Source organism: Siphateles boraxobius, unplaced genomic scaffold (genome assembly GCF_051911475.1).
Source record: "Siphateles boraxobius isolate OS27281-9 unplaced genomic scaffold, OSU_SipBor_1 77, whole genome shotgun sequence".
NCBI classification, from domain to species: domain Eukaryota; kingdom Metazoa; phylum Chordata; class Actinopteri; order Cypriniformes; family Leuciscidae; genus Siphateles; species Siphateles boraxobius.
This window is the reverse complement of record NW_027509205.1, coordinates 19,565,376-19,593,318: the sequence shown is the minus strand read 5'-3', so window position 1 is coordinate 19,593,318 and position 27,943 is coordinate 19,565,376. Positions and strand designations below refer to the sequence as shown.

Genomic DNA, 27,943 nt, shown 5'->3' with positions numbered 1-27,943 from the left:
GTCACTCTCTCACAACGTGATGCATTTCTTAGCATTCTTGCTTTCGACATCCATGTAAAGGGTGAAGACGTCTTGTATTTTCCCTTAATCACCAGAATAACTTCTACAAAGACATGATTCCTCTCTTCCTCTGAGCCAGGTAACAACTGTCTGTTCCAAATATTTGGGAATTTTGTTGGGCCTATTCATGTAGGTTTGCATCTGGTTTTGGGGGAGAAGCCCATTGGTTATGGAAAGAAACTATATGGGGATATATGCGCATATATGAAACCTATATGCAGTTTATATGCACATATATGCTACATATATACAGCATATATGCACATATATGCTAATATATATGCTGCATATATGCGTATATATGGCACATATAGGCAAAACTGAGGTGCATATATGTGCATATACAGGCCATATAGGTCTCCTGTATTGCTTCTTTATATCCACATAAGCCCTATATGTGCATACATGTCTCCTAGCTCATAGCAGGATCTGGTCATTTTTTAGCTCATACCTCACTTTGGCAACTGTCATAATACTTAAAATATGTATTTAATTACATGTGTAAATATACATACATTATATGTATGTATATATATATATATATATATATATATATATATATATATATATATATATTTAATGTATGTATATTTACACATGTAATTAAATACATATTTTAAGTATTATTAAGATTAATTAATAAGAAAAAAATTGGATCGGATCATGAGCTGCCTAAAGATTCCCATCCCTTCTGTACAATGATTTATTGCTTGTCTTTGTCGACTAATACAGAAGGTAAAGAACTTAAAGTAATCGCATATTAAATCGCAATCGCAATATTGGTTAAAAAAATCGCAATTAGATTATTTTCCATAATCGTTCAGCCCTAGTAGAGGGTTCACAAAAGTCATGGCCTAGAGAATACAGTTCATGAGTACACACACTTCTCTCCCTTCAACGGCTCAAGAAGGCAATCGGCTCTAGAAAAAAACCCTGGGGAATTTGAATTTGGGAGAAATATATATATATGTTTTAATTGCGTTCACAAACAGGTTTCCTCTGCAGAGCCTTATGAATGGGCTTTGGAGGGTTGTAGCTTGCGTTCACAGCTGCAGGAAATGTCTTTCGAAGAGTAACATTAGAGTTGCTGGGTGCTATTTTGATTTAGTGATTGTAATTGTTTTTTTTTTATATATAACCTCTTTCTAGAAATCCCTCAAATGAAAAGTGACCTCGCCATTATTGCTCAAAAGGTAAGTTCCTCTGTTTTTCATTGCTTTTTAAAATTGTTTCTCAAGCAGATCTGTAGAGACTTGTGATGTTGGGCTGATTGATAGTGTTAATTATTTGATGTATTTGCACTTTAATTTATTGAAGAGAATAACTATATTTTTCTTCTATGAACAAGACTGGAAGGAGTCCTGTGGAGGATCTAGATTCCCCCTTCTCGACTTTTGGAGAAGTGCAACCGGTGAGTAACCCCCTTGCATTTGTTTTTATTTATTTAGTTTACTTGTTACTCAAACAGAGCTATATGGATTTTTATGATGTTTGGCTGATTACTTTTGCATGTAACTTTAATTTATTGACATGTTTGATGTTTTCCAAGCCCCCCCTGTAAATAAGAATCTATAGTGGCTTGCTTGGATGAAAAAAAATTGTTGTGGAGTTTTACTAAGTTTCTTTCTTCTCTAAGACTCCAGAGAGGAGACCGAGCCATTTAAAGAGAGTCCCATGGTGACTGAGTGCTTTTGAGAGACACCACAGGTGTGTGTAACCCTTTTATACCTCAGATTTTTCTGTACTTATTTTACTTAAGGCTCCAACTGAGCTATAGGGATTTTTATGTTGGGATAGTTAGTGGTAATATGTAATTTACTTGCCTCATATGCATAAAATTGTTGAAGTTTTACAATTGTTGAGTTTAACAATGTTTTTCTTCTCTAACAAGACTCCAGCAACAGCTGAGACATCAGCGAAAACACAGGTGAGTAACATTATTTAGTAAGGATGGGTATAAACTGTGTGTTTGTAGGAGCCAATTAGTGTTATACGAGACAATCATCCTTCCCTCCTGCACCCCTTCTCTCCTCTCCACCCACTGTCTTTTCTCCTTCCCTACTCTCCATCCAACCTCCTCCTCCAACCTCCTCCTCCCTATTATTATATTATTATTAATTATTAACTATTGGGAAGCTAAAAATAAGAATCAATATGAAACATAAAAACCTTTCTAAAAGTTGCCAATAAATTAATATTGTGATGTGAAATTATTTTTCAGATTGAAGTTATAAAGGGCTCTGGGGTGTTTTGCCAGGCCTTGCCACCTCTGCTACTGCCATGGTGTGGAATCTGCTGCTGGGCACCTTTTGATTTGGAGACTTTGCTAAAAAGCAACCTGAATGGTACAAAACAACATGTTCCTAATCTCTTCTGTCCTTGAAAAAAAAAAACAAGTCAGTCATATTCTGTGGAATAAATTATGTTTGTGTGCGGGCATACCATTGCTTTTTTACTTGCCATTTTTGTATTTCCTTGCACCTCAAATAAAAGTGATGTGTATATAAAAAATAATCTCTTGTTTTCACCACCTTCATTTCACCCCCCTTTCATAATAATTTTGAAATATTACTTTAAGGTGGGAAGCCAACCAGAGGGGATGGGGAGCAGCTGGTCGCCCTTGACCAAATTAAAAAGGCAGCCATTATTGGTGAGTAAATGCATAATGCGTTGAGATGGGAAAACAAAACTTTTAAGACTTTATAAGTTCACTACTTTAACCATAGCCTACTTGTATCAATGTTTATTAGGTATCAATGGAGACTGTATTAGATAGGGCACCCATTATTGTTACTGTATCTGCTTGTAACCTATAATACTAATTCATTGCTTGCTCATTTCTTGATCCTACCTTTCCTTTTCTAAAGCCACATTTCTGAATTTTTCCTATCCATGAATTTTCTCTGCTTTGGATGCACATGATTGACCGTGTGACTGTTAACAATGCAGTCCGCATGACGGACGTGCATATGAAAGAACGATGCCGCTAGAAAAAAGGGGGGGTGATGTTTCCAATCAGAATTTCTTTCAGATTTAGCAGAATCCAATCAGAATCTTCCAATTGACGTGTTTACATGACGCATTTTTTATTATGATCAGCCCTTTATCCAAAATATGTGTCCAATCGCAGCTGTACTGTAAGCACTTTGGGTTCCTGATGAAGCACTATATTATTATTATTATACTGTCTTATTATTTTTGTCTTCTCTAGATGCTACATTGAAGAAGTGGCCGGCAGCCAGCCGAGGACAGATAGGCACATCTATCAATTCGAAGCTCACAGAGCTGAGAAGATCAACAAGATAAATTGGGGTTTTTTTCTGTTCAGTTTTTTGTCTTATTTTTGTTCTTGTAATATTCGATTGTTCTTAAGTAAATAAATAATTAAAATTTCTACATCTTGGGCTATTATTTATGTTGCCTAGTAGCTATGGATTTTAATAATTATACTAATATATAGGTAACATATAGCTGCATATATGCACCTATATAGGTACATATATGCACATATATATATATATATATATATATATATATATATATATATATGCACCTATATAGGTACATATATGCAGCTATATATGCACCTATATAGGTACATATATGCACCTATATATGCACCTATATAGGTACATATATGCACATATATATGCACCTATATAGGTACATATATGCACCTATATAGGTACATATATGTACACATATATGTACCTATATAAGTACATATTTGCACGTATATATGTGTACATATATGCACGTATATATGTACACATATATGTACATATATGTGCATATATGCACATATAATATAGGAAAACGGCCAATTTTATATATGTATTTATATATATTTATATATATTATATATATATGTCAAAATCCTATATCAAAACCTATATTAAAACATATATGTTTATATAGGTTTTTTCCATGTGGGGATCTTGAAGAGACACCATCCACGACAAAACAGAATTATCTTAAGTTTGTTCCTCTCATGATATAATCGCTCATGTGATAGCTTATATTACTACAGACAAGCCTGTACAGGTCTAAACTAGATGTATGGCTATTCATGTGGAGCTGTAACACAACCTGTTAGTGTGCATGTTTAAACCTTTAAGATCTCCTCTACTTCTGTGAAATTGAGAATAAAATTGTACTTGATGTAGAGTTTTTGTTGATATTTATGAACTTGCCATCATCAAATTAGTTAATATTAGATAATGTTGCAAATCAGTAGAATTGTACTTTTCAAGAGGCAGCAGGGCTGAGTTATATAGGCAGATCATTTCTGTTTATTTTGTTGATATATTATGACACTGGTATCATAGCTGTATTCATCAAATCAGTAATACTAACAAAGCTGAAAGGGTTAACAGCTTGTCAAACTCCCTCTTTGTCTCCACCCTCTTTCGCTGTGTTTATAAAGCCCACAGTCGTCCACTGCTCTTGTGTTTGTCTTGAATGCGATCATGTGGGCGACTCTCATGAAGTTAGACCTGGCCTCTGTAGGCCTGGCTCTGTTTCTGGGCTTGATCTTTCTGGTTCTGTTCGAGATCATCAGGATTAATTCCTACAGACGTCAAACTCCTCCTGGTCCCAGACCTCTACCTTTTGTGGGATCATTACCACATTTGCTAAAGAAGCCAATGGAGCTCATAAGATCAGTGAGTTTTTGATGTTTTCTATGTTTTCTAATATTTTCTATATATTTTGAAATTAGATGTTTAACTTACAAAGCATGTTTTTCTTAGTTTAAATGCACTCGTGAATGTTCTCCAAATAGATGCCTCAGTATGGAGAAATGTCCACTGTGTATCTTGGGAGAAAGCCAATGATAGTCCTCAACACAATTCAAGTCACGAAGGAAGCCCTGGTTCAGGAAGCTTTTTCTGGAAGACCGGCTATGCCTCTTATAGAATGGATAACTAATGGATTTGGTGAGTAACATGGTATTATGCTGCTTGAAATGTGGATTTTGTACCATTTCATTCTAAACTTTAGAGTCACTCTTAATAAAAAAGGTCCCAAAAGAGGGGTTTTTGTTTCACAGCAATGCCATAAAAGAGCCATTTGGGGTTCCCCAGTGAATAGTTATTTAAAAAAAAAAAAAAAAAAAAAACCCAAGGACCAGATGTTTGAAAGAAGACCCGTAGACAGATTTATAATAAATTGAAGAAAAGTTTTACTGAAGATAGTTTGCAGTTTAGTTTGCCTACTGATAATGCATTCCCTCCTCAGGAAGAAGTACAGATACGATTCACTTTAGTTTCTAGAGAAATACACATGAAAGAGGTGCACTTCTGTAAATCAGGTGAAGTCACATATAATTGGACCCCATCAGCTAGAAACAGATATATAGACATCACATGTTGAGGGTCACATCAGAATGTACCTAAAATATGGTGGTTAACACTCACAGCAAACATATGATTAAAAATATTCGAATCACTAATTGAATATAGAAATGATTTATGTAGAAATGCTTATCCTTGATTATTAATCACTCATTACATATACATTGAAGCAGCAGTGGATTCCAATCCACCCCCTTCAATGGAATCATAGATGCCATTAAAGAACTTTTATTTTTTATGATGTACGATCGATCTAGAGTCACTTTGCTTCAAAAATGTGACTACAAATTTAGCAATAGATCAGAATGTTGGTTCTCTCTCTTTCTCAGGTATAATAATGGTAACGTTTGGTCACTCCTGGAGGCAGCAGAGAAGGTTTGCTCTGCACACACTCAGGAATTTTGGCCTGGGGAAGAAATCAGTAGAAGATCGTGTGATAGAGGAAAGCCGCTATCTGATTTCTGAAATGCTTAAAGCAGAAGGTATTGTTCATCCTTTATTAGAACTCATTCCATGGTGTCATCTTTGTCAAACATCACCCAAAGTGATTCTTAAACATTTCTTGTAGTGACATTAACATTTTTGTATTTAAATATTGAGGATGAATATTTAGAGACTTTTTTACAAATACTTTCAAAATGTAACTCTTTTTAAAGTTGCCGGCCACCGCCAGGTTTTTTGATCATCTTCACAAAATTTTCATGGCCCTCAGAATATTTAGTTGTTTGACTATCTGAACATGCAATATATCAAAAGAAAGGATAGAGCCTCTGCTTTTAGACAATAAAAGCTTAATGCATCCTTTTTTATCAACCCTAGTATGTGGGTAAGTTTCATTAAAGAAAGCAACATTTTGAGCAAACAATTTAGAAAATTGCAGTTTTGTCAAAGATTACGTCCGGATCGGATTCAGAACGATGATCAAAACACAGCTGGAGTAGATTGAGTCCATCAACACCCCCAAAGCTTCACAGTCTCTCGTCCTGGGCAGTTTTGATTTATACACTGTTTAATGTTGATGATCGCGTTATTTTATACATGCATCTGCTTACATATGCTATCGCTTGTTTCTGCTTCTGTTTTTGCCTGTTTTGATCAGGAGAGTCAACACTCTTATAGATGATGTTTAATAGCTCCCCTACTGTATAACAGTGAAAACACAGAAAGACGATTCTGTCAATGGCGGGGAAAGAGTTAAATTCAAATTTCTATTTAAAATTGATTGTATATAAAAGCACTGCCATTTTTTCACTCACCCTGATGCATGTAGGCAAGCCAATGGACCCCCAGCATCCATTACAGAATGCAGTTTCCAACATTATCTGTTCCATCGTGTTTGGAGATCGCTTCGATTATGATGACAAACGCTTCTCATACCTTCTGAAAATCCTGAGTGATAACTTCATTCTTGCAGGGTCAGCTGTTGGACAGGTATGATCATCACATTTTTATTTTTTTGGCAGAAATTATTAATTATTATTATTTTCATTTGATTAATTTGATTAAAGGGTTAGTTCACCTAAAAGCGAAAATTCTGTCATTATTTACTCACCCTTATGTCGTTCCAAACCCGTAAGACTTTGTTCATCTTCAGAATAAAAATTGAGATTTTTTATATGAAATCTGTGCCAGTTCTGTACCTAGCTATACACAACTACCACTTTGACGCTTCAAAAAGTTCATAAAGAGAACAAAAACTAATCCATATGAATTGAGCAGTTTAGTCAAAATTTTTATATTTAAGTGATTTTTAAATCCCTTTATATGATACAATATATGATATCATATTATATGATACGTACATAAAGAGAAGCTCAACAGAACCTGCTTGACGTGTGAGAACAAACCTCATTGGTTCTTGCAGAAGCTCAAATGTGCTGCTTAACACGAGAATGAACATCATTGGTTCTCACACGCCAAGCGAACATACACAACTGATGTGTGAGTTGATACATTTTTATATGAGAATAAAAGCATAGATAAAATCTGTTCATCATATAAAGTGATCTATATACCTCATTGGTTCTTGTAGAAGCTCAAACATGCTGCGTAACACGAGAATGAACCTCATTGGTCCTTGCAGAAGCTCAAACGTGCTGCGTAACATGAGAATGAACCTCATTGGTTCTTGCAGACGCTCAAACGTGCTGCGTAACACGAGAATGAACCTCATTTATTCTTGAAAAAACTCAAAAGTGCTGCGTAACACGAGAATGAACATCATTGGTTCTTGCGGAAGCTAAAACGTGCTGCGTAACATGAGAATGAACATCATTGGTTCTTGCAGAAGCTCAAACATGCTGCGTAACACGAGAATGAACATCATTGGTTCTTGCAGAAGCTCAAACGTGCTGTGTAACACGAGAATGAACAGCATTGGTTCTTGCAGAAGCTCAAACGTGCTGTGTAACACGAGAATGAACACAATTGGTTCTTGCTGAAGCTCAAACGTGCTGCGTAACACGAGAATGAACATCATTGGTTCTTGCAGAAGCTCAAACATGCTGCGTAAAACGAGAATGAACATCATTGGTTCTTGCAGAAGCTCAAACGTGCTGTGTAACACGAGAATGAACATCATTGGTTCTTGCAGAAGCTCAAACATGCTGCGGAACACGAGAATGAACCTCATTGGTTCTCGCTGAAGCTCAAACGTGCTGCGTAACACGAGAATGAACACCGTTGGTTCTTGCAGAAGCTCAAACGTGCTGCGTAACATGAGAATGAACACCGTTGGTTCTTGCAGAAGCTCAAACGTGCTGCGTAACACGAGAATGAACACCGTTGGTTCTTGCAGAAGCTCAAACGTGCTGCGTAACACGAGAATGAACACCATTGGTTCTTGCAGAAGCTCAAACGTGCTGCGTAACACGAGAATGAACATCATTGGTTCTCACACGCCAAGCGAACATACACAACTGATGTGTGAGTTGATACATTTTTATATGAGAATAAAAGCATAGATAAAATCTGTTCATCATATAAAGTGATCTATATACCTCATTGGTTCTTGTAGAAGCTCAAACATGCTGCGTAACACGAGAATGAACCTCATTGGTCCTTGCAGAAGCTCAAACGTGCTGCGTAACATGAGAATGAACATCATTGGTTCTCACACGCCAAGCGAACATACACAACTGATGTGTGAGTTGATACATTTTTATATGAGAATAAAAGCATAGATAAAATCTGTTCATCATATAAAGTGATCTATATACCTCATTGGTTCTTGTAGAAGCTCAAACATGCTGCGTAACACGAGAATGAACCTCATTGGTCCTTGCAGAAGCTCAAACGTGCTGCGTAACATGAGAATGAACCTCATTGGTTCTTGCAGACGCTCAAACGTGCTGCGTAACACGAGAATGAACCTCATTTATTCTTGAAAAAACTCAAAAGTGCTGCGTAACACGAGAATGAACATCATTGGTTCTTGCGGAAGCTAAAACGTGCTGCGTAACATGAGAATGAACATCATTGGTTCTTGCAGAAGCTCAAACATGCTGCGTAACACGAGAATGAACATCATTGGTTCTTGCAGAAGCTCAAACGTGCTGCGTAACACGAGAATGAACATCATTGGTTCTTGCAGAAGCTCAAACGTGCTGCGTAAAACGAGAATGAACATCATTGGTTCTTGCAGAAGCTCAAACGTGCTGTGTAACACGAGAATGAACAGCATTGGTTCTTGCAGAAGCTCAAACGTGCTGTGTAACACGAGAATGAACACAATTGGTTCTTGCTGAAGCTCAAACGTGCTGCGTAACACGAGAATGAACATCATTGGTTCTTGCAGAAGCTCAAACATGCTGCGTAAAACGAGAATGAACATCATTGGTTCTTGCAGAAGCTCAAACGTGCTGTGTAACACGAGAATGAACATCATTGGTTCTTGCAGAAGCTCAAACATGCTGCGGAACACGAGAATGAACCTCATTGGTTCTCGCTGAAGCTCAAACGTGCTGCGTAACACGAGAATGAACACCGTTGGTTCTTGCAGAAGCTCAAACGTGCTGCGTAACATGAGAATGAACACCGTTGGTTCTTGCAGAAGCTCAAACGTGCTGCGTAACACGAGAATGAACACCGTTGGTTCTTGCAGAAGCTCAAACGTGCTGCGTAACACGAGAATGAACATCATTGGTTCTTGCAGAAGCTCAAACGTGCTGCGTAACACGAGAATGAACACCATTGGTTCTTGCAGAAGCTCAAACGTGCTGCGTAACACGAGAATGAACATCATTGGTTCTTGCAGAAGCTCAAACGTGCTGCGTAACACGAGAATGAACACCATTGGTTTGAGCTCAAACGTGCTGCGTAACACGAGAATGAACCTCATTGGTTCTTGCAGAAGCTCAAACGTGCTGCGTAACACGAGAATGAACATCATTGGTTCTTGCAGAAGCTCAAACGTGCTGCGTAACACGAGAATGAACACCATTGGTTCTTGCAGAAGCTCAAACGTGCTGTGTAACCCGAGATGGAACATCATTGGTTCACGCACGTCAAGCGAACCTACACAACTGATGTGTGAATTTTTATGTGAATAAAAGCATAAATAAAATCTGTTCATCATATAAAGAGATCGTGTCTCTTCAGAAAATTGTTACTAAACTGCTCAATTTATATGGATTAGTTTTACGATCTCTTTATGAACTTTTTGGAGAGTCAAATCGGTAGTTGCGTAGCTGTCAACGGAGGGACAGACCTCGCTCAGATTTCATCAAAAATATATTGATTTGTGTTTCGAAGGTTTGGAACAACACGAGGGCGAGTGATTAATAACAGAATTTCATCACTTTAATGGCTATGGCCACCCTTTGAGTAAATAATGCCTGCTACAGTTAAATGGTATGGATGCACTGATGTTTAAATTCTGACAAATCATGAGACCTGCAATGTCTGCATTCTCATTGCTATATATTACAGGACATCATGCATATAAAGTTAGGCTCACTTAAGTTTACTCTTTAGTTGAATTTTTAATTATTGTTTTATTGTTTTGTTTGAATTCAATCAATACACATTTGGTAAACGCCGCCTTAAAATATTTTATAAACTAGAAATTGCTCTGTAATGGATGAGTTCCAAGTAATGGAAGTGATGGATGAACTTCCATATGTTCCTCAACTTTTAACTGCAAGTTAAAATATTCACTTAATATTGAAATATGTTTACTTGATGATAAGAATATTTAATTTTAATGAAGTGATTAAAATGCACTGAAAAGAAGTCTCAAATGTGAAAAATATTTGAAACATAAGGCAGCCATCATCTTATTGTCTATCTTAGATTTTCAATTTAGTACCCTTCATCAAGCATTTCCCTGGGCCACACCAGAAGGTCAAGCAGAACGCCAGTGAGTTAGAAGGTTTCATCCGGGATGAAGTTAAAGAACACAAAGAAACTCTGGATCCCGACAGCCCGCGAGACTTCATTGATGCCTACCTATTAGAGATTGAGAAAGTGAGATCACAGTTACTGAAAGAAGGGTTCTCACATGCATATATGTAAAACTAGATATTTTTAGATATTTTTAGTAAACTGATAGTTTTGTTTTACCTGAAGCAGCAAAAGTCCAATGAAGACTCCACATTTCATCTAGAGAATCTGGTTATGTCGACAGCTGATTTGTTCCTGGCTGGAACCGACACCACATCGACCACCATCAAATGGGGGCTCATCTTCTTGATTCAAAACCCAGAAGTTCAAGGTACTATACCTATACATTAGCAGTATTAGCCGTGTTGCCTTTTTAGCCTTTCTTCGCCTTTGTTGCCATTGGCTTTTAGCTTGCTTAGTTGGGGGCATTTAATTTTCTATTTAATAATATTATTCCAACATTATTTTCCTGTTATCTCTGTAAAGCTGCTTTGAAACAATCTGCATTGTAAAAAGCGCTATATAAATAAAGGTGACAACTTTACTTGACTATATGATTTCCATTACACGAGAGTAGATGTTAAAACTTCATGCTGATTTGTACTCGGCTTTTGCCATGATAAGCACCAACTAAGACGTAGCTTTACAGTAACCTATGCTTCTCCATCCATTTACGCTTCTTTCCATGTGGTGATGTGAATCTCCTTCTGTCTGGTGTTAATGGCTGCAGTGTATTTTGCGCGTCAGCACACAAAACGGCTGCAACCACAGTACGGTCTCCACAGCAGATCAGCATGACAACTGTCTGGATTGAGCCTAGTAGGGGACATCTCTAGGGTCTTCAAGTGGGCACCTTCCGTCCTCAGTGTTTCGTCGACTAGCCCACGACATCTCAAGAAGGCTCGACAGTGAGGGCTCACCCCCCTTCGTCCCCCACTCAACTCAGCCCAGCTTACTGACCTTTAACATCCCTCCTGCTGCTGAGGTTGCTCCTTCCTCATAGTTAACATGTGACCTAACCACAATCTCTCACAATCTCACCACAACCCGACCATCCACGCCAACCCGTTTGACTAAGGCTGTCGAGCCCCACTGCCGTCGTTAAAGCGGGTTCATTGGCAACGGTTCCGTATGGCATACTACCTACCGTGAAACACAAACACCAATCCTCATTCACGCAAAATACACAGGAACGTAATAACTGTAATAACTATGCAAACTATACAAATAAACCAATAGACTTTGAGTTTTTCAAGAATTCTTCGAAACCGTAGCGTGGCGGCCTGTAGACAGCCAACCAGAATCTTTCCGTCTCAACCACAACCGGTTGCTGCTCCTCTCTGCTGCTTCAGATAAGTTCTTTACTGTGCGACACAACTCTTGGCCACTGAATCCGACATCTCTGAGGAACCGGGTTGTAGAGTGTGTCACAAATTCTCGACAACACACTTCCACTGGATAAACCCGGACTCTCCATCCTCGCTGTTCTGCTTCAGTGGCCAGCTGAGCATACCGTAGTTTCTTCCTCTTATATGCCTCATCTACAGCATCCTCTCATTGCACTGTTAACTCTATCAGGTGAACAATGCGTGCTGATCCAGACCACAAAACAATATCTGATCGAATGTTAGTGGTGGCAATCTCAGGTGGAAAAATAAGCCGTTGATCAAGATCAGCCAGCATTTTCCAGTCCCTAGCAGCTTCCAGTTGTCCTGGGCGAGAAATGGTTTTAACACCTCTTCTTGGTGGTTGCTCACCTGGGAGGAGGAATATTGTCTTCTGTTTTGCTAGAACAGGTGGCAACTTATTGGTCATGTTACGCTTGTCTTCCAATGCTAAAGCCAAACATCGCAGTACTTGGTCATAGCGCCAAGTAAACCATCCTTGGCTAAGAGCCACCTTACATCCTGTCAAAATGTGTCTTAATGTGGCAGGTGATGAACACAGAGGACATGAGGGATCCTCTCCTACCCAGAGGTTTAGGTTCTGTGGTGATGGAAGAACATCATATGTTGACCGGATAAGGAAACTGATCCTACTCCTTTCCATTGACCAAAGGTCTTGCCAGCCTATCTTGCATTGTTCCACACTTTCCAATCCATCCACTCTCCCTGCTTGGCCTGGGAAATGCCCTTTATACACCTCATCCTCTCCTCCTGCTTTCGCACCTCGTTGACCTCTTCTCCATCTACACCACATCATTGGGACCCATCATACAGGCACATGGTTTCTCTTACCATTGCTATGCTGATGACACCCAGCTCTACCTCTCATTTCAACCAGATGATCCCACAGTAGCTGCACGTATCTCAAGCTGTCTGGCGGACATCTCGGCATGGATGAAGGAACATCACCTGCTGCTGAACCTGGCAAAGACTGAGCTTCTCGTCCTCCCTGCCAATCCGTCTCTACAGCACGACTTCACTATCCAGCTAGAGTCATCCTTAATCACCCCATCAAGGTCGGTCAGAAATCTTGGAGTAATATTTGATGACCAGCTGACCTTCACAGACCACATTACAAAGACAGCTCGATAATGCAGGTTTGCAATGTATAACATCAGGAAGATCAGGCCCTTCCTAACTGAGCATGCAACACAACTTCTCGTCCAGGCCCTGGTTATTTCTAGACTTGATTACTGCAATGCTCTTCTAGCTGGACTTCCATCATGTGTTACTAAACCTCTACAAATGATCCAGAATGCTGCAGCCCGCCTTGTCTTCAATGAGCCCAAAATGGCTCACGTCACTCCTCTGTTCATCTCACTGCATTGGCTACCACTCGCTGCTCGCATCAAATTCAAAGCTTTGACGCTTGCTTACAGATCTACCACAGACTCAGCTCCGTCCTACTTTCACTCCCTACTACAAGTCTACGTCCCTACCAGAAGCCTACGATCGGCCAAGGAGCGACGGCTCGTGGTGCCATCACAGCGAGGCACTAAATCACTCTCCAGAACATTCTCATTCACGGTTCCATGCTGGTGGAAAGATCTCCCCACCCTCGTCCATAATGCAGAATCCCTGACAGCATTCAAAAGACAACTGAAAACTCATCTCTTCCGTGAGTACTTAAAGGTTGTATCAGCGATTGTGGCTGAAGTCACTTCTGTTTGTGTTTGAAGCAAGATCCCAAACAAACAAAGTTAGCTCGCCCCTCCCTCAACGAATTCCAATTCGTCAGAATCAACTCGCTCACTAGCATGCCAATCTCACACACTAACGTTAAATCCCTACAATCTGATATTCGCTAGAGCTATCCAAGTTTAGTCGAGCTTCACTCATATTTTCTTTTATAAAGAATTATATTTTTTACGCACAGTTCCCATACAAAAAAGTCAGCACTAGAAGCTACTTACCTGTCCAGAAGAAACAGTGCATCCTCAGCGTCCGATTTAAACATTTTCAATTCTTTGAGTTCTCTCCACGGTTCAAAAGCGTTCCCAATTATTATTCGTTTCTTTGACGAAAAATGAGGGTATTCCCTCACCCTAATCCTCCTTCTCTTCTTGGGGATTGCCTCTTCCATGTTAAATGTATCTGGTCCGTTGATAGCATAGGGTTGATAGACGTTGCCTTATTCTTCAGCTCCGACTTTGCGTGCAGGCGCCGTGCATGAGCGCCAAAACAAACAACACCCGCCCCTGGCGGTGATTGGTTAGAACACTGTTTATTTTGATTTTGAGTGGTGGTTGTACCCATTTGTTTTTGTGTGCAGATCTCAGAGCCTAGGCTGCCTACAGAGACGCGTTATTTTGACAGCCTGCTTATGGGGCGGGCAGCTAGCGGATTGTTAGGAAAGATTAGATGAATGTGATCATTTTTGGTTGGGCCTGAAATCGCTGATACAACCTTTAAAATAAAAAAAATAAAAAAAATTATTTTAAATCTTTACTTCCCTTTTAAATCTTCCCTTGTCTGGCTTTTGCTAATCTGAGCAATGCCTGAACTTTGTATTTTGACCACTTCTTGCGTCGTTCTTCCCTCTTCACGATGACTCGCTTGCTTTAGTCCTCAGATGCAAGTCGCTTTGGATAAAAGCGTCTGCTAAATGACTAAATGTAAATGTAAATGTATGAACTTATTAACGCTTCCAGCTTATCCACTGTTGTCAAAGAAACCTCGTACACAGTCAGTGGCCACAGCAACCTCGGCAGTAGACCAAACTGAAAGCACCAGAGTTTTAGTTTGCCTGGTAGAGCGCAGCTGTTAATGCTCTTCAACCCTTCCACAGCCTGCCGTCTAACTTCTCCCACTCGAACTGTGTCCTTTAGATCCCCATCGTACCATCTCCAAAGACTCTTCACTGGCTTCTCAGAAACTGTTGATATTGCCTCACTATTAATGAAGAATGTTTTATCTACTACTTTGCCTTTAATTGTCGAGATGCTCCTTGATTTAGAGGGTTAAATGATGATTCACGAATGCATTCGTGCCCATTCAATGTTATCGGTTAATTTAACCAATAACCGATTAGTGCAGGCTACTGTTGTAGTCATGATTGTCATGTCATCCATGTATGCTCTGATTGGTGGTAATCGCATCCCAGAAGCCAAGCGCTCTCCTCCTACTACCCATTTTGATGCCCTAATGATTACTTCCATTGCCATGGTAAAAGCCAGAGGAGAAATGGTGCATCCTGCCATTATTCCAACCTCTAGGCATTGCCATGTGGTGCTGAATTCTGGAGTTGAGAAACTAAATTCCAAATCTCCAAAATAGGCTTTCACAAAATTTGTTATTGACATCGGTACCCTGAAAAAATCAAATGCTGCCCAAAGAAGCTCATGTGGCACTGAACCATATGCATTAGCCAAATCCAGGAATGTCACATGGAGCTCCATCCTCTCCTTTTTAGCTGATTGAATTCGTTGCCAGATCACATTGATGTGTTGTATGCATCCTGAGAACCCTGTAACGCTCGCTTTTTGAACTAAAGTGTCAATATAGCCATTCTTTAATAGGTAGGTTGACAATCTCTGAGCAATAATGCTGAAGAAAATATTATAAAATATTACAGGAATCTTGGTGTGGAAGGCAGAATTAATAATAAAGAGAAAAAATATCTCACACTTCCGACATTTTTCTCAGAATTGCAATTTAACATTCAAGTCTGAGAAAAACAAAACAAAATTGTGAGATATAAACTGGCAATTGCAAGAATTTATTCTCACAATTCAATTTTATTTTTTTTCTCAGAATTGCAGATTTAACTTGCAATTCTGTGAAAAAATTAGTAGCATAAAGTAGCATTAGAGTAGCATATGCTAGTGAACAGATTACAGAAATCTTTTGTTCATCAGTCGGTAAAATTATTAAATCAGAATCGGAGGTCTAAGTAGGCCTCAGGATTAAAAGGACTAAATCAATGGACTGCAGCCGGCTGGGTATTTACATATATGAGGTTTTTGTATCAAGGGGTGTTTATTGTATTGTGTTTTATTATTTGATGTGGATGTATATTGATGTGAGACAGTAAACGCTGTGGGATGTGAGAATTTTTTTGGAAGATCGAAATTCCCACAATAAAATTAAAATTGAAATTAAATTGAAAATTGAAAAAAAAAAGTCTGAAAAAAAGTGAGAAACTTGCCATTGGAAAAAAAAAATTATTATATAGATTATATGCCGAAATGGCCATTTTTATTTTGGAAACAAGTTTTTTTGTGGTGGAAACAAGATTCCATAGCAGTCACATTAGCTAAATTTCGCATTCCATTGTCAATAACATAGATGTATTAAGCGCTACTCACACAGAAATCACTTTCAAAACAAGCAGCTTTCTTGAACTTGAATTTGAGCGAAAACGTCACGGGTTACGACTGTAACCCTTGTTCCCTGAGAAGGGAACGAGAAGCTGGGTCGATGAAGACACTTTGAGGAATGCCCCTTAGCATAACACGTCTGAGGTATGAATGAAACTAATAAAATCCTGATTGCCACTGCATCATGACGTAGCATGTAACAGCTAGGGCTGTCGCGATAACCGCAATATCGCAGTACCGCGCTACTGACAGGCCAACCGCAGTGGAACGCAAGTAACCGCAGCAACCGCGAACCGCGTTTTCTTTTTTCATAAGGCCACCCTTCGTAGTTCGTACCATTTGTATTGAATGTTAAATAAGTAAATAATGATAACAAGACTGTTTATCATGGTGATTTGTACAGAGGATTCGTGGATTTGAACAGACAGTGAATGTGTTCGACTGAGCGCGTGCGATTACCTGCATCTGTCTTTGAAGTCAAGTCATGTATACTCGTGAAAAGGTTGACGTTTCCAAGGAAAGCGAAATATTTGTCATAGGCTATCATCCTTTTAACGTGTAAGGGTATTTACCATGAATGGCGTCAGCGCTGGTCAGCATTACACAGCGCGAGGAAGCCGTGGGGGGAAAGCAGCGAGTCACGCATTGAATCAATGCCATTGGTCTCTATTAAGTGAAGCATTGCTTCAGCTTTGCCCAAAGGTGAAGCATTGCTGGCCAGCGGAGCCTTGAAAAGTGGAGCTCAAAGTTAAAAAATAATTAACACCTTGTTTCATAACATCTATCATTTAAGGAATCAGCTTTTTTGAACGTTTTTGTTGAATGAACGGTTTAATGACTCAAAGACAGTCCGTTGGCATAACAACTGCGCGCTGAGTGACAGTCTTTCAATGCGCAGAGACGCTGTTTAGTTTCAGTTACATTGGTTACATTGTTTTTGTGTATGCTGACCTCATCATAACACGTATTTATATAGCAACAAATAAATATAAATAAATAAATGGCGGTAAAACCGCATATCGCGCTATTGACCCACTCAAAATTACCGCAAGGGAAATTCCTTCACCGCGACACACCCTAGTAACAGCATACACGGAAGGTACAAAGGGACGAGAGCACTCATGCGCCCGGCCTAGAAGGGTTCTTGCAAATGTGTGCTGAGTGGCCCAGCCAGCCGCATCACATACCTCTTGGATACCAGCCCCTGAAAGGAGGGGTCTAGAGGACTTCATGTCTCTAGTTGAGTGGCGAAGGCAAGGTGAGGGCAAACTGCGCACCTGATAGGCCAAGGAAATAGCAAGAACTATCCAGTTGCTGATGGTCTGCTTAGAAGTGGGGAACCCCTTCCTGAGTGACACGAAACACACCAGCAAGTGGTCTGACTTCCTCCCCTGAGATGACTTCTGATGTAAATATTAAGCGCTCTGACAGGGCAGAGCAGATGAAGTATCTCATCTTCCGCCATCACATGAGGAAGAGGATAAAAAAGGCTGTAGAACCGTAGACTGTGCCATATTAGAGGGCAACTTAGGCACATAGCCCGGTCTGGGGTGCAAGATAGCCTTAACTCGGGAAATATAGAGAGGGCCTGGAGATCTCCCACTCTCTTAAGAGAAGTGAATGTGAGGAGAAAGGCTACCTTGTGAGTGAAGTTCTTGGTTGCAGCCGACTCTAGAAGTTCGAAGGGGGCCAGCCCTTCGAGAACCACTGCCAGATCTCATGTGAGAACTCTGGTCCGAGTCGCAGGCCTCATCTTCCATGCACCATGGAGGAACCGTACGACCAACCTTCCCAAAGATCCATCACCAAGAGGAGTGTGGAAAGCCGCAATGGCAGCTACGTACAAGTGTGGACGGGGTAAGACCAGCGAAGAAGAGATTTAAGAGGAACTCCAGCACTGAAGCCACCGGGCAGTTAACTGGATCCACGACACGCTCTCTACACCAAGTAGTGAAACAGTGGACAGTGTACCAATACCACACACAGTGGACAGTGTGTCGTCTCTTGAGGTGCGAACAGATCCACCTTCACCGGGCCGAACCTCTCGCATATCGCATAAGGCTCCCAGGGCCTCAGCCCCTCCCTCGACAGGATGTCTGCCCCCTGATTCTGGTCCCCTGGGACGTACATTGCTCTGAGAGACAACAGGTTCCTTTGGGACCACAGGAGGATCTGATGAGCCAGTCTGAATAGAGGGCACGATCTCAGACCCCCCTGATCATTCAGTTAGGACACAACCAACATATTGTCTGTTCGCACGAGAACGTGGTGACCCTTGAGGTCTGGAAGGAAGTTCCTTAGAGCTCGGAAGACCGCCAACATTTCTAGAGATGGGGCCAGAGCTGCATTTATGCACTTGGTGGGAGTGGAGAGAGCTAGGCTGGATGGAAGAACCCGATATTTGAACGCTTCGCCCCCAAAAGTGAACCCCAGGAACTTCCTGTGAGATGGAAGGATGCATATGTGGAAGTATGCGTCTTTTAGTTACATTCATACTTCAGACGCGTTAAGCTAAGGGGCATCCCTCAAAGTGTTGTCTTCGACGCAGTGCGAGTTCCCTCAAAAGGAAGCTGCGTGGGGATCAAACTTTTTTGCCCTTAAGCAAAATTCCAGAATTTTTGGAATCAGAGGAATTTCGCCAAGTAACTGTAAATGTGACAATCCCTTTTCTGCTGTTAATTCAGAACCATTTAGTGTAATGAGTGATTACAAATGCTCTGTCTATTATATTTCGCCATTTTCAACACCAACAGCCTTTGGGTTTGCTAAGAAACAAAACGTAAATCTTTAACACCTACTAACCTTAAAGCGGCAGGAAATGCAATTTCCTTTTTATCTCACACAGAGCGATGTCATGAGGAGATTGTTCGGGTGTTGGGTTACGACCGCTTGCCCAGCATGGATGACCGAGACAAACTACCATACACCTACGCCACTGTTCACGAGATTCAGCGCTTTGCCAACATTGTACCATTGGGGGTGACTCATGAAACGATTCGTCCCACAAAACTACGCGGATACGACATTCCTCAGGTAATGAATGGAGCCTGGATGAATTAAGTTATCTAAGTAATTACGCAGTGAAAATACAGACATCCGCCCTGGTTTTCATTGGCAATATATTTGAATCGCTCATATTGAGTCAGATCTTTTTGATGAATCGGCTGAGCCAGAATTATTCGTTGACAAACAACATGATGTACATGAGGCCTTAAGGATTTTCACAGCCTATTCATACAGTTAACCTCGCAATAAAGATGCTACCAGAGTCATAAATAACCAATTATGAAGAGACTAGACAGAGATTATATTTTTATATTCTTTAATCCTTCGTAAATCAAATCTGATATTTACTGTATACATATTGCAGTGAGCCAGTAGTTGCGTAGTCAAGAAACCTGTCAAAAACCTGACAAAAATAAAAATTTGTCTAAAGAAAATGTTTTTTTTAAGGGCCATTACAATTTGTTTCCATGCATTCAAATGACATTATTTTTTAGCAACAATTAAGCACATTGGTGTTAAAAATATGAAAAAAAATCTTTAGATTCGTTTCTTTTTTTTTTTTTGATTTTCCCAGTTTATCATTTTGTAAAAACCTGATTTAAATACTCTTCGCTAATGTTTCCCAGTCATAAATAGAAAATTCTTGCCGCAATAAATATTCATGCACTTTTTTTGACTAGTCCTAATTTAAGATATTTTAAGATATATATTATGATTTAATAAAGTTATGTGATGTATTTTTACAATCAATTAAATGAATCTTTTATAAATAAATATGTGATATTATAATGCAAGAGCATTAACCCTTAAATTGACCCTGGGATTTGTAAAAAGCTTTATTTAACTCCAACTTTCCTCATACAGGGAACTATGATCCTGACAAATTTATGGGCAATTTTCAGCAATAAGGAGCACTGGAAGCATCCGGAAACCTGTCAAAAACCTGACAAAAATAAAAATTTGTCTAAAGAAAATGTTTTTTTTAAGGGCCATTGCGATTCGTTTCAATGCATTCAAATGACATTATTTTTTAGCAACAATTAAGCACATTGGTATTAAAAATATGAAAAAAAAAATCTTTAGATTGGTTTCTTTTTTTTTTTTCTTTTTTTTTTTTTATATTTACATTGTATAACTTTCCTCATACAGGGAACTATGATCCTGTCAAATTTATCGGCAATTTTCAGCAATAAGGAGCACTGGAAGCATCCCGACTCCTTTAACCCCGAGAATTTCCTGGATGAGAACGGACACTTCAGCAAGCCGGAGTGTTTTATCCCGTTCTCACTGGGTGAGTCAGGCATTTCTGATATTAATAAACATATTAATAAACACAAAGGTTACTGGAATAATATTACACACACATACATATTTAGGCATAAATTGAAGATTTATGTATTTTTGTATTGCATATAAAATGTCCATCCATGTGGATTGCAGTTTTAACAAAGCAAACTTATAAACTCAATGTGATGCCTATTTGTCAGTCATACAAAAATGGAACGGGTAAGATTTCTGTAATAGTAATGTGTACTAAATTGAATGTGTTTTAAATGCACAATAACGACTCGGTTACTAACGTAACCTCGGTTCCCTGAGAGGAGGGAACGAGTATTGCGTAAGTAGCTTACGCTATGGGAAAACTCCTTTTCTCGAGAATATTGAAGTCTTTATGTAAAACGCATTGCAGCTGCACAGCAGACAGCAATGAGCGAAGGAGCTGGGTCATTGGCTGTGCTGCGGCAACTTGCTCGAACCAATGACGGGGCGACTCTGAATGCGCGACCAATGAGCGCGCCTCGCGCCCGCGCGCGTCAGAGCCCGCCAAGATGGGAGTGGCCAAGAGCTATATATTGGGCGCCCCGTCATGAGAGTTCTTTAGGTTAAAACGACTGAAGCGAACTAACCAAGCACGGCAGCTTACGCAATACTCGTTCCCTCCTCTCAGGGAACCGAGGTTATGTTAGTAACCGAGTCGTTCCCTTTCGAGAGGTCTCTCCTATTGCGTAAGTAGCTTACGCTATGGGAACACCATGCAAAACGCCGTGCATGCTGAACTTCGCCTTATGATAGCCAGAGGCAGGTGCCTGAGCTAAAAAGCAAAGTTATCATCCAACTAGCCGGCAGAGGCGAGCTTTATATGTGGGAAAAAAGTAAAGAGCGGCCAGAAGGCGCTCAGTGTGACACAAGCACATACATAATCTAGATACGAACTCATAGATCTACTAGCATCATGCTGATAGTACATTGGAATGCAATGTCGGGACCTGTAGGTTGTAAAACCTGATAAATGTGGACGGTGAGGCCCAGCCTGCTGGTGGAGTGGAGCCCTGGTGGAGTGTGCTTTGACTCCCCAGGGGGATTGAAGTCCCTTGGCTTCATAAGCCAGAGCTATAGCCTCAACTATCCAGTGAGAGATTCTCTGCTTTGAAACGGCGGAACCCTCGTACGGCCGCCAAAGCATACAAACAGTTGTTCTGTCTGTCTGAATGGGGCAGAACGCTCAAAATACACTCTGAGAGCCCTAACGGGGCAGAGTAGGTTAGCGTTGTGTTCGTCTGCTGGAGACGATAGCGCAGTTAGGGAGATAACCTGTGCTCTGAAGGGAGTGGTGGGCACTTTAGGAATATACCCATGTTTTGGCCAAAGGACGACCCTGCAGTCGTTAGGTCCGAATTCCAAGCAGGCAGCGCTTGCCGAAAGCGCGTGCAGATCGCCCACTCTCTTGACCGAGGCGAGTGCCAGCAAGAGCGCAGTTTTGAGCGAGAGCTGCTTAAGGTGCACGGTTCGGAGTGGTTCGAACGGGGGCCCTTTAAGTGCGTCTAGGACAGTAGCTAGGTCCCAGATCGGGGGGTGTGAAGGGTTCATCCTCCTAGCGCCCCTTAGGAAACGAATAATTAGGTCGTTTCTTCCCAATGGACGTTCCATCACAGGGTCGTGTGACGCTGTGATGGCCGCCACATATACTTTGAGCGTGGAGGGGGAGCGGACCGCCTCCAGAAGCCCTTGTAGAAAAGCGAGTACGTTCTAATCTCGCATGTTTCAGGGTTCAGGCCTTCGCCGTTACACCAGTCACTGAACGCTTTCCATTTCTGGGCATATAAGCGTCTCGTGGAGGGCGCCCGCGCCTCAGCAATGGTTTTTAGCGCTCCACTCGTGAGGTTCCTGGGAACCCGTTGAAGGGCCATGCATGAAGGGCCCACAGATCGGGGCGGGGATGAAATATCATCCCGCTGGCCTGACTGAGGAGGTCTGGCCTCAGTGGAATCGGCCGTGGTGCAGATTGCATTTGCATCAATTCTGGAAACCATGTTTGGTTCTTCCAGAGTGGGGCTATCAGGAGCACTGCGTTTTTCTCCTCTCTGACCCGACTGATGACCTGTGGCAGCATCGCGATGGGGGGAAAAGCATATATGGGGCGGCTCGGTCAGCTCTGGGCGAGCGCGTCCGTGCTTTTCGTGAAGAAAAGAGAGCAGTGTGCATTCTCCTTGGAGGCGAAGAGGTCGACCTCCGCCTCGCCAATGATTTTCCATAACCACTGAATCGTCAGCGGGTTGAGAGACCATTCACCTGGGAGAATCTTGTCTCTGGATAGCATGTCTGCCCCCTGGTTCAGGGCGCCTGGCACATGCGCTTCTCTCAGCGAGCGCAAGTTGTGCTGGGACCATAAGATGAGTCTCCTGGCCATTGAATGGATGGAGCTCGACCTGAGTCCACCCTGGCGATTTATGTACGACATTACCGTCATGTTGTCTCGTTCGGACCAGGACGTGTTCGTTTTTTAGATGTGGAAGCAGGGCTCTGAGAGCCAAAGCGACCACTTTCATCTCCAGACAGTTTATGTGTAGGCGCTTCTCCGGGTTTGACCAAAAGCCAGAGACAGGCCTGCCCTCGTAAAGGGCCCCCCAACCTATTTTGGAGGCATCTGTTGTGAACATCTTTCTCCTTGTGTTCACACCCAGACTCACGCCTGACTGGTACCAGTCGGCGGCTTTCCAGTGCGTCAGGGCTTTTATACAGCCGTGGTTCGCTTTGATTAAAAGGTGGCCCGAACGCCACGCGTGAGCAGGGACGCGGATCTTGAGCCAGCGTTGGAGAGGACGCATATGCAACAATCCTAGCTGGAGTACGGCCGATGCTGAGGCCATGAGACCCAGCATCCTCTGAAACCGCTTGACGGGGCGCGCGCGCCCGCCCTGAATGATGTTGCAATGCCCTGGATGGTGAGCGCGCGCTCTGATGAGAGACGAGCTGTCATTTGCATCGAGTCTATAACTATACCCAGGAAAGAAATCTTCTGGCTGGGAGATAGTATACTTTTTGCAAAATTGATTCTTAGACCCAGGCATTCTAGATGGCTGATAATCCAAGATCTGTGTCTTATTAACTGACTCTCTGATTGTGCTAGGACCAGTCAATCGTCGAGATAATTCAGTATTCGCACTCCCCTTCGTCTCAGGGGGGAAAGTGCTGCATCCATACATTTCGTGAATGTACGGGGAGCTAGGGACAGGTCGAACGGAAGTACTGTATACTGGTAAGGCTGTCCCTCGAAAGCAAATCTCAGAAAAGGCCTGTGTTGAGGCGCTATTGGAATGTGAAAGTAAGCATCTTTCAGATCCACTGAGAGAAACCAATCTCCTGGGCGTACTTGCGCGAGGATATGTTTGGTTGTTAACATTCTGAACGAGCGAATCATTAGTGCTTTGTTCAGGTGTCTGAGATCTAGGAGGGGGCGGAGACCGCCATCCTTTTTTGGGACGAGAAAATAGCGGCTGTAAAAACCTGCCCCGCTCATAGTGGGGGAAACAGTTTCCACAGAGCCCTTTTCTATTAATTTGCGCACCTCGGTGCGTAGAACATGCGAACACTCCTTTCTCACTTTCGTTTCGACCACAGTCGTAAAACGTGGTGGTCTGCGAGCGAACTGGAGCGAGTATCCGTGCTTTATTATATTCAGCACCCATTTCGGCATATCTGGAATGTTTTCCCATGCCGCTGCACGTACAAATATGGGCTGAATACAGGCTAGGGGCGGGCCGCTGTGACGTAGGGACCCGGCCAGCGAATCGCCTGAGCTCGTAGCTCTCAGAGGCGCGGACGCGCTGAGCAGCTGAGTGAATGGGCGCGTGTGTGATTACAACAGCGCGCGCTATGTCTGTAAGACTCGCAGCCTGAGCTGGGGTTGTGTTTGACACTGTAGGGACAGTGTTTATAAGTGGGGGTGCATAGACAGTGGTAGGCACACGCGTCACTTTTATAATGTTTCCCGCTTTTACTGGGGATGAATTCATAACTGTGTGAACAGTGCTTGTGTGTAGTGGTGCGTACATGACCGTAGGCACGTGATCTACATTCATGAGGCGTGCAGCCTGAGCTGGGAATGAATTTGGCACTGTTTTGACAGTATCTGGGAATGCACGCTTTGTGGACATGTGAACCCTTAGTGACACAGGCAGAAAAAGACTCTTTTTGTGTTTTCTGTGTGTCGCCGTAAAAACTGCGTTTGTTTGCAGGTGAGCGAGCTCTGTGACTGGCCCATTGACTGCTGTATAGACATTTCCAGCCGCCTGTACGGGGACTGGGTAATGTTTGAGATTTTGCAGAGAGAGTGGTCCGGCTTTTGCGAGACACGCACTCTCTCTTCTCATTCCTGTGGCTAGGAAGGCTTTCGAGGCTCATGGTTCAGCACAATCTTGGGCCGAGGACCCCGTCGCTCAGGAGGCGGCTTGCGGTTGTGGGAGCGCGAGCTGCGTCGAGCGTCAATCTGAGGCTCGGGCTGAGTGGCGATGGGGGCTGCTCTAGCCCGCTGCGGCTGTGGCGGCCTCTGTCTGCTCTGCGATGAGTTGGAGCGTTTAGGCAGGAAATGGCGCATAGCTTGTGAAGCGTTCTGGGCCTCAGTGAATCGTTCGGCGAAACCTTTAACTGCCGGTCCAAACAGCCCGCTGGTGGAGATAGGCGCGTCGAGAAACGGGACCTTATCCGCGTCCTTCATCTCCGTCAGAGTCAGCCACAAATGGCGCTCGAGAACAGTCAAATTAGCCATGGCGCGGCCAATAGACTGGGCGGTGGCTTTCGTGGCTCGCAGGGCTATGTCAGTCGCGCTGCGTAGGTCCTTGAAGGCTCCGGGTTCGGGGCCAGACCCGTCCAGGGAGCGGAGAAGCTTGGCTTGGAACACTTGAAGTACCGCCATTGAGTGAAGCGCTGACGCAGCTTGGCCGGCGGCGGCGTAGGCGCGGCCAGCGAGAGCCGAAGTAGTGCGGCAGGGCTTCGAGGGGTGGGAAGCCTTGGTTTTCCATCCGGTGGTGGAGGGCGGGCAGAGATGATTGGCCACGGCCTCCTCGAGGGGCGGCGTTCCCTTGTAGCCTCTTTCCTTCGCGCTGTCCACAGAGGAGAGCGACGAAGAAAAAGAAGGCTTCGGACGCGCAGAGTGGGGGGCTTTCCATGACTTGGTGAGTTCGTCGTGAACTTCCGGTAAGAAAGGAGAAGGCCTTTGCCGAGGGGCCTGCTGGCGCCCCTGCAGAAACCACTCGTCCAGTCGGCTTCGGGTTGGTTCTTCGGGATGGGCTCGTAGCGAAAGCTACGAAAAGCGGCGAGAGCGGCGTAGCGAGCCCGCAGTGCGGAGAGACCCAGGTCGTCACATTCCGGGCATCCGCCCTTGGTCAAAGCAGCTTCTGCGTGGTCCCGGCCCAGGCAGCGAGCGCAGATGATGTGATGATCCCCGTCCGGAAGAAGGTCTCTGCACGACGCGCAGGAAGGCATTTGAAACAACGCCTCAGAAATTTTCTCTTTTACAAATGTCGTGGGGCGAACAGATGTAAATACTTGCGTGTAGCGTGTAGCGCGCCGGATGGCTCAGTAGGATGGCGTTCGAAGGCGGCTGAAGATGCCGGCGTCCTCGTAGCAATCCCGCTGGTATACTTTTCCACGGCGGTGAAGGCTTTCAATAATCCGGAGGATTCAGCGAAGAAGGTGTTCGCTGAAGGAGATTAAATCTAAAGAACTCTCATGACGGGGCGCCCAATATATAGCTCTTGGCCACGCCCATCTTGGCGGGCTCTGACGCGCGCGGGCGCGAGGCGCGCTCATTGGTCGCGCATTCAGAGTCGCCCCGTCATTGGTTCGAGCAAGTTGCCGCAGCACAGCTAATGAATGAGCTCCTTCGCTCATTGCTGTCTGCTGTGCAGCTGCAATGCGTTTTACATAAAGACTTCAATATTCTCGAGAAAAGGAGTTTTCCCATAGCGTAAGCTATGAATGACTGGTTTGTTTATTTTAAAACACTGTAATCTGAATGGGTGGAAATTCTATATGCAACTCAAATACATAAAGCTTAAATTTAGGCCTAAATATTTGTGTGCTGGTTTATCAGGTCCGAGGGTCTGTCTCGGTGAGACGCTGGCGAGGACGGAGCTCTTCCTGTACATCACGTCTCTCCTACAGCGGATTCATTTCTCCTGGCCACCAGATCCACAGCCTCTGGACATGGATGGGATTATTGGTATCGTCCGCTTACCTCAGGCCTTCAACATCATCTGCTGCAGCAGAGATACTAAAGAATGACCGTCAGTAAATCGAAATGTATCAGACTGACATCATCATGTCATCATCATGTCATCATACATACTGAAGAACAACAATAAGAACGAAGCTGACACAAGAGCATGTTGGTTCATCTACATCACCATATCTAATCAGTTATTCATTCTATAAATGAACTGTTGTCAGGTCATTTTGATTTATTCTAATGATTTCACTAAGGAAAATAACTTATTTCATGTTTTTACAGCATTCGTTTGACATTGATGCATCTTAAAACCGGCTTGATCGTCTCTCTTCTCTATTGTGATGTATATCCGAGTAAAACAGTTTCTCAGACAAGAACAAATGTAGGGCGTGGCTTGTGGAATGGATTGGATGGTTGTGGTTTGCTATTGGTGGAGCTCATGTGAGTGACAGGTTGCCCCGCCCTCATGCCAGAAGAGAAAGGGAAGTCATTTTCACTAAAGATTACAAGAGCACATGAATAAAATAAAATGATGCGCACATAAATAATTTATAATAAATGCTGCAATATTCCATAAAAAACAAAAATGGTAAATTTTGGTTTCATGGTGGCATAAAATTTTATTTAAGCATAGCTATAACAATAAAAAAAGTTGTGTTTGGGTAAGTTATTTTGACAAATTTTTTTATTTAATTTTTTTTTTTTTTTACAGATGCATATATTTTATTTTATAATAAAATGTATACACTTGTAGTTGTAAATGGTTTGTATAGTGAAATGCTTTTACTACCGATATAAAATAAAACCGTTCTCAGCAAGTGAATAAAGCATTCCTATCAAGTATAAACTAATCACAGTATCTTTTCATTT

The 27,943-nt window shown here is 42.3% G+C and overlaps 1 protein-coding gene, 1 long non-coding RNA gene and 1 pseudogene across 4 annotated transcripts in view; all 3 read left to right on the top strand.

Annotated features, from left to right (window-relative positions):
• The first annotated feature begins 20 nt into the window (after window positions 1-20).
• Window positions 21-27,943, top strand: part of LOC143725687 (cytochrome P450 2B15-like) — a 53,765-nt pseudogene continuing 25,842 nt past the window's right edge. The window contains exon 1 of the transcript XR_013198305.1: window positions 21-139. The product of XR_013198305.1 is annotated as a cytochrome P450 2B15-like (transcript). The remainder of the gene's footprint in view (window positions 140-27,943) is intronic.
• Window positions 27-27,924, top strand: LOC143725819 (cytochrome P450 2B15-like). 2 transcript variants are annotated; one of them, XM_077218612.1, is made up of 10 exons: window positions 27-139; window positions 4,487-4,724; window positions 4,844-4,997; window positions 5,744-5,896; window positions 6,685-6,845; window positions 10,707-10,880; window positions 10,986-11,127; window positions 19,406-19,593; window positions 20,716-20,857; window positions 26,939-27,924. In XM_077218612.1, exons 2-10 carry the CDS (start codon window positions 4,530-4,532, stop codon window positions 27,127-27,129), a joined length of 1,500 nt encoding a protein of 499 aa, XP_077074727.1. In that variant the 5' UTR covers window positions 27-139; window positions 4,487-4,529; the 3' UTR covers window positions 27,130-27,924. The 2 variants fall into 2 exon arrangements, with proteins under 2 accessions (XP_077074727.1, XP_077074726.1); XM_077218611.1 differs by having other exon boundaries at window positions 10,983-11,127.
• On the top strand, window positions 1,197-3,456 carry LOC143726132 (uncharacterized). Its single transcript, XR_013198392.1, has 7 exons — window positions 1,197-1,253; window positions 1,409-1,471; window positions 1,697-1,767; window positions 1,952-1,987; window positions 2,282-2,405; window positions 2,639-2,710; window positions 3,272-3,456. It is a non-coding gene; the product is annotated as an uncharacterized LOC143726132 (long non-coding RNA).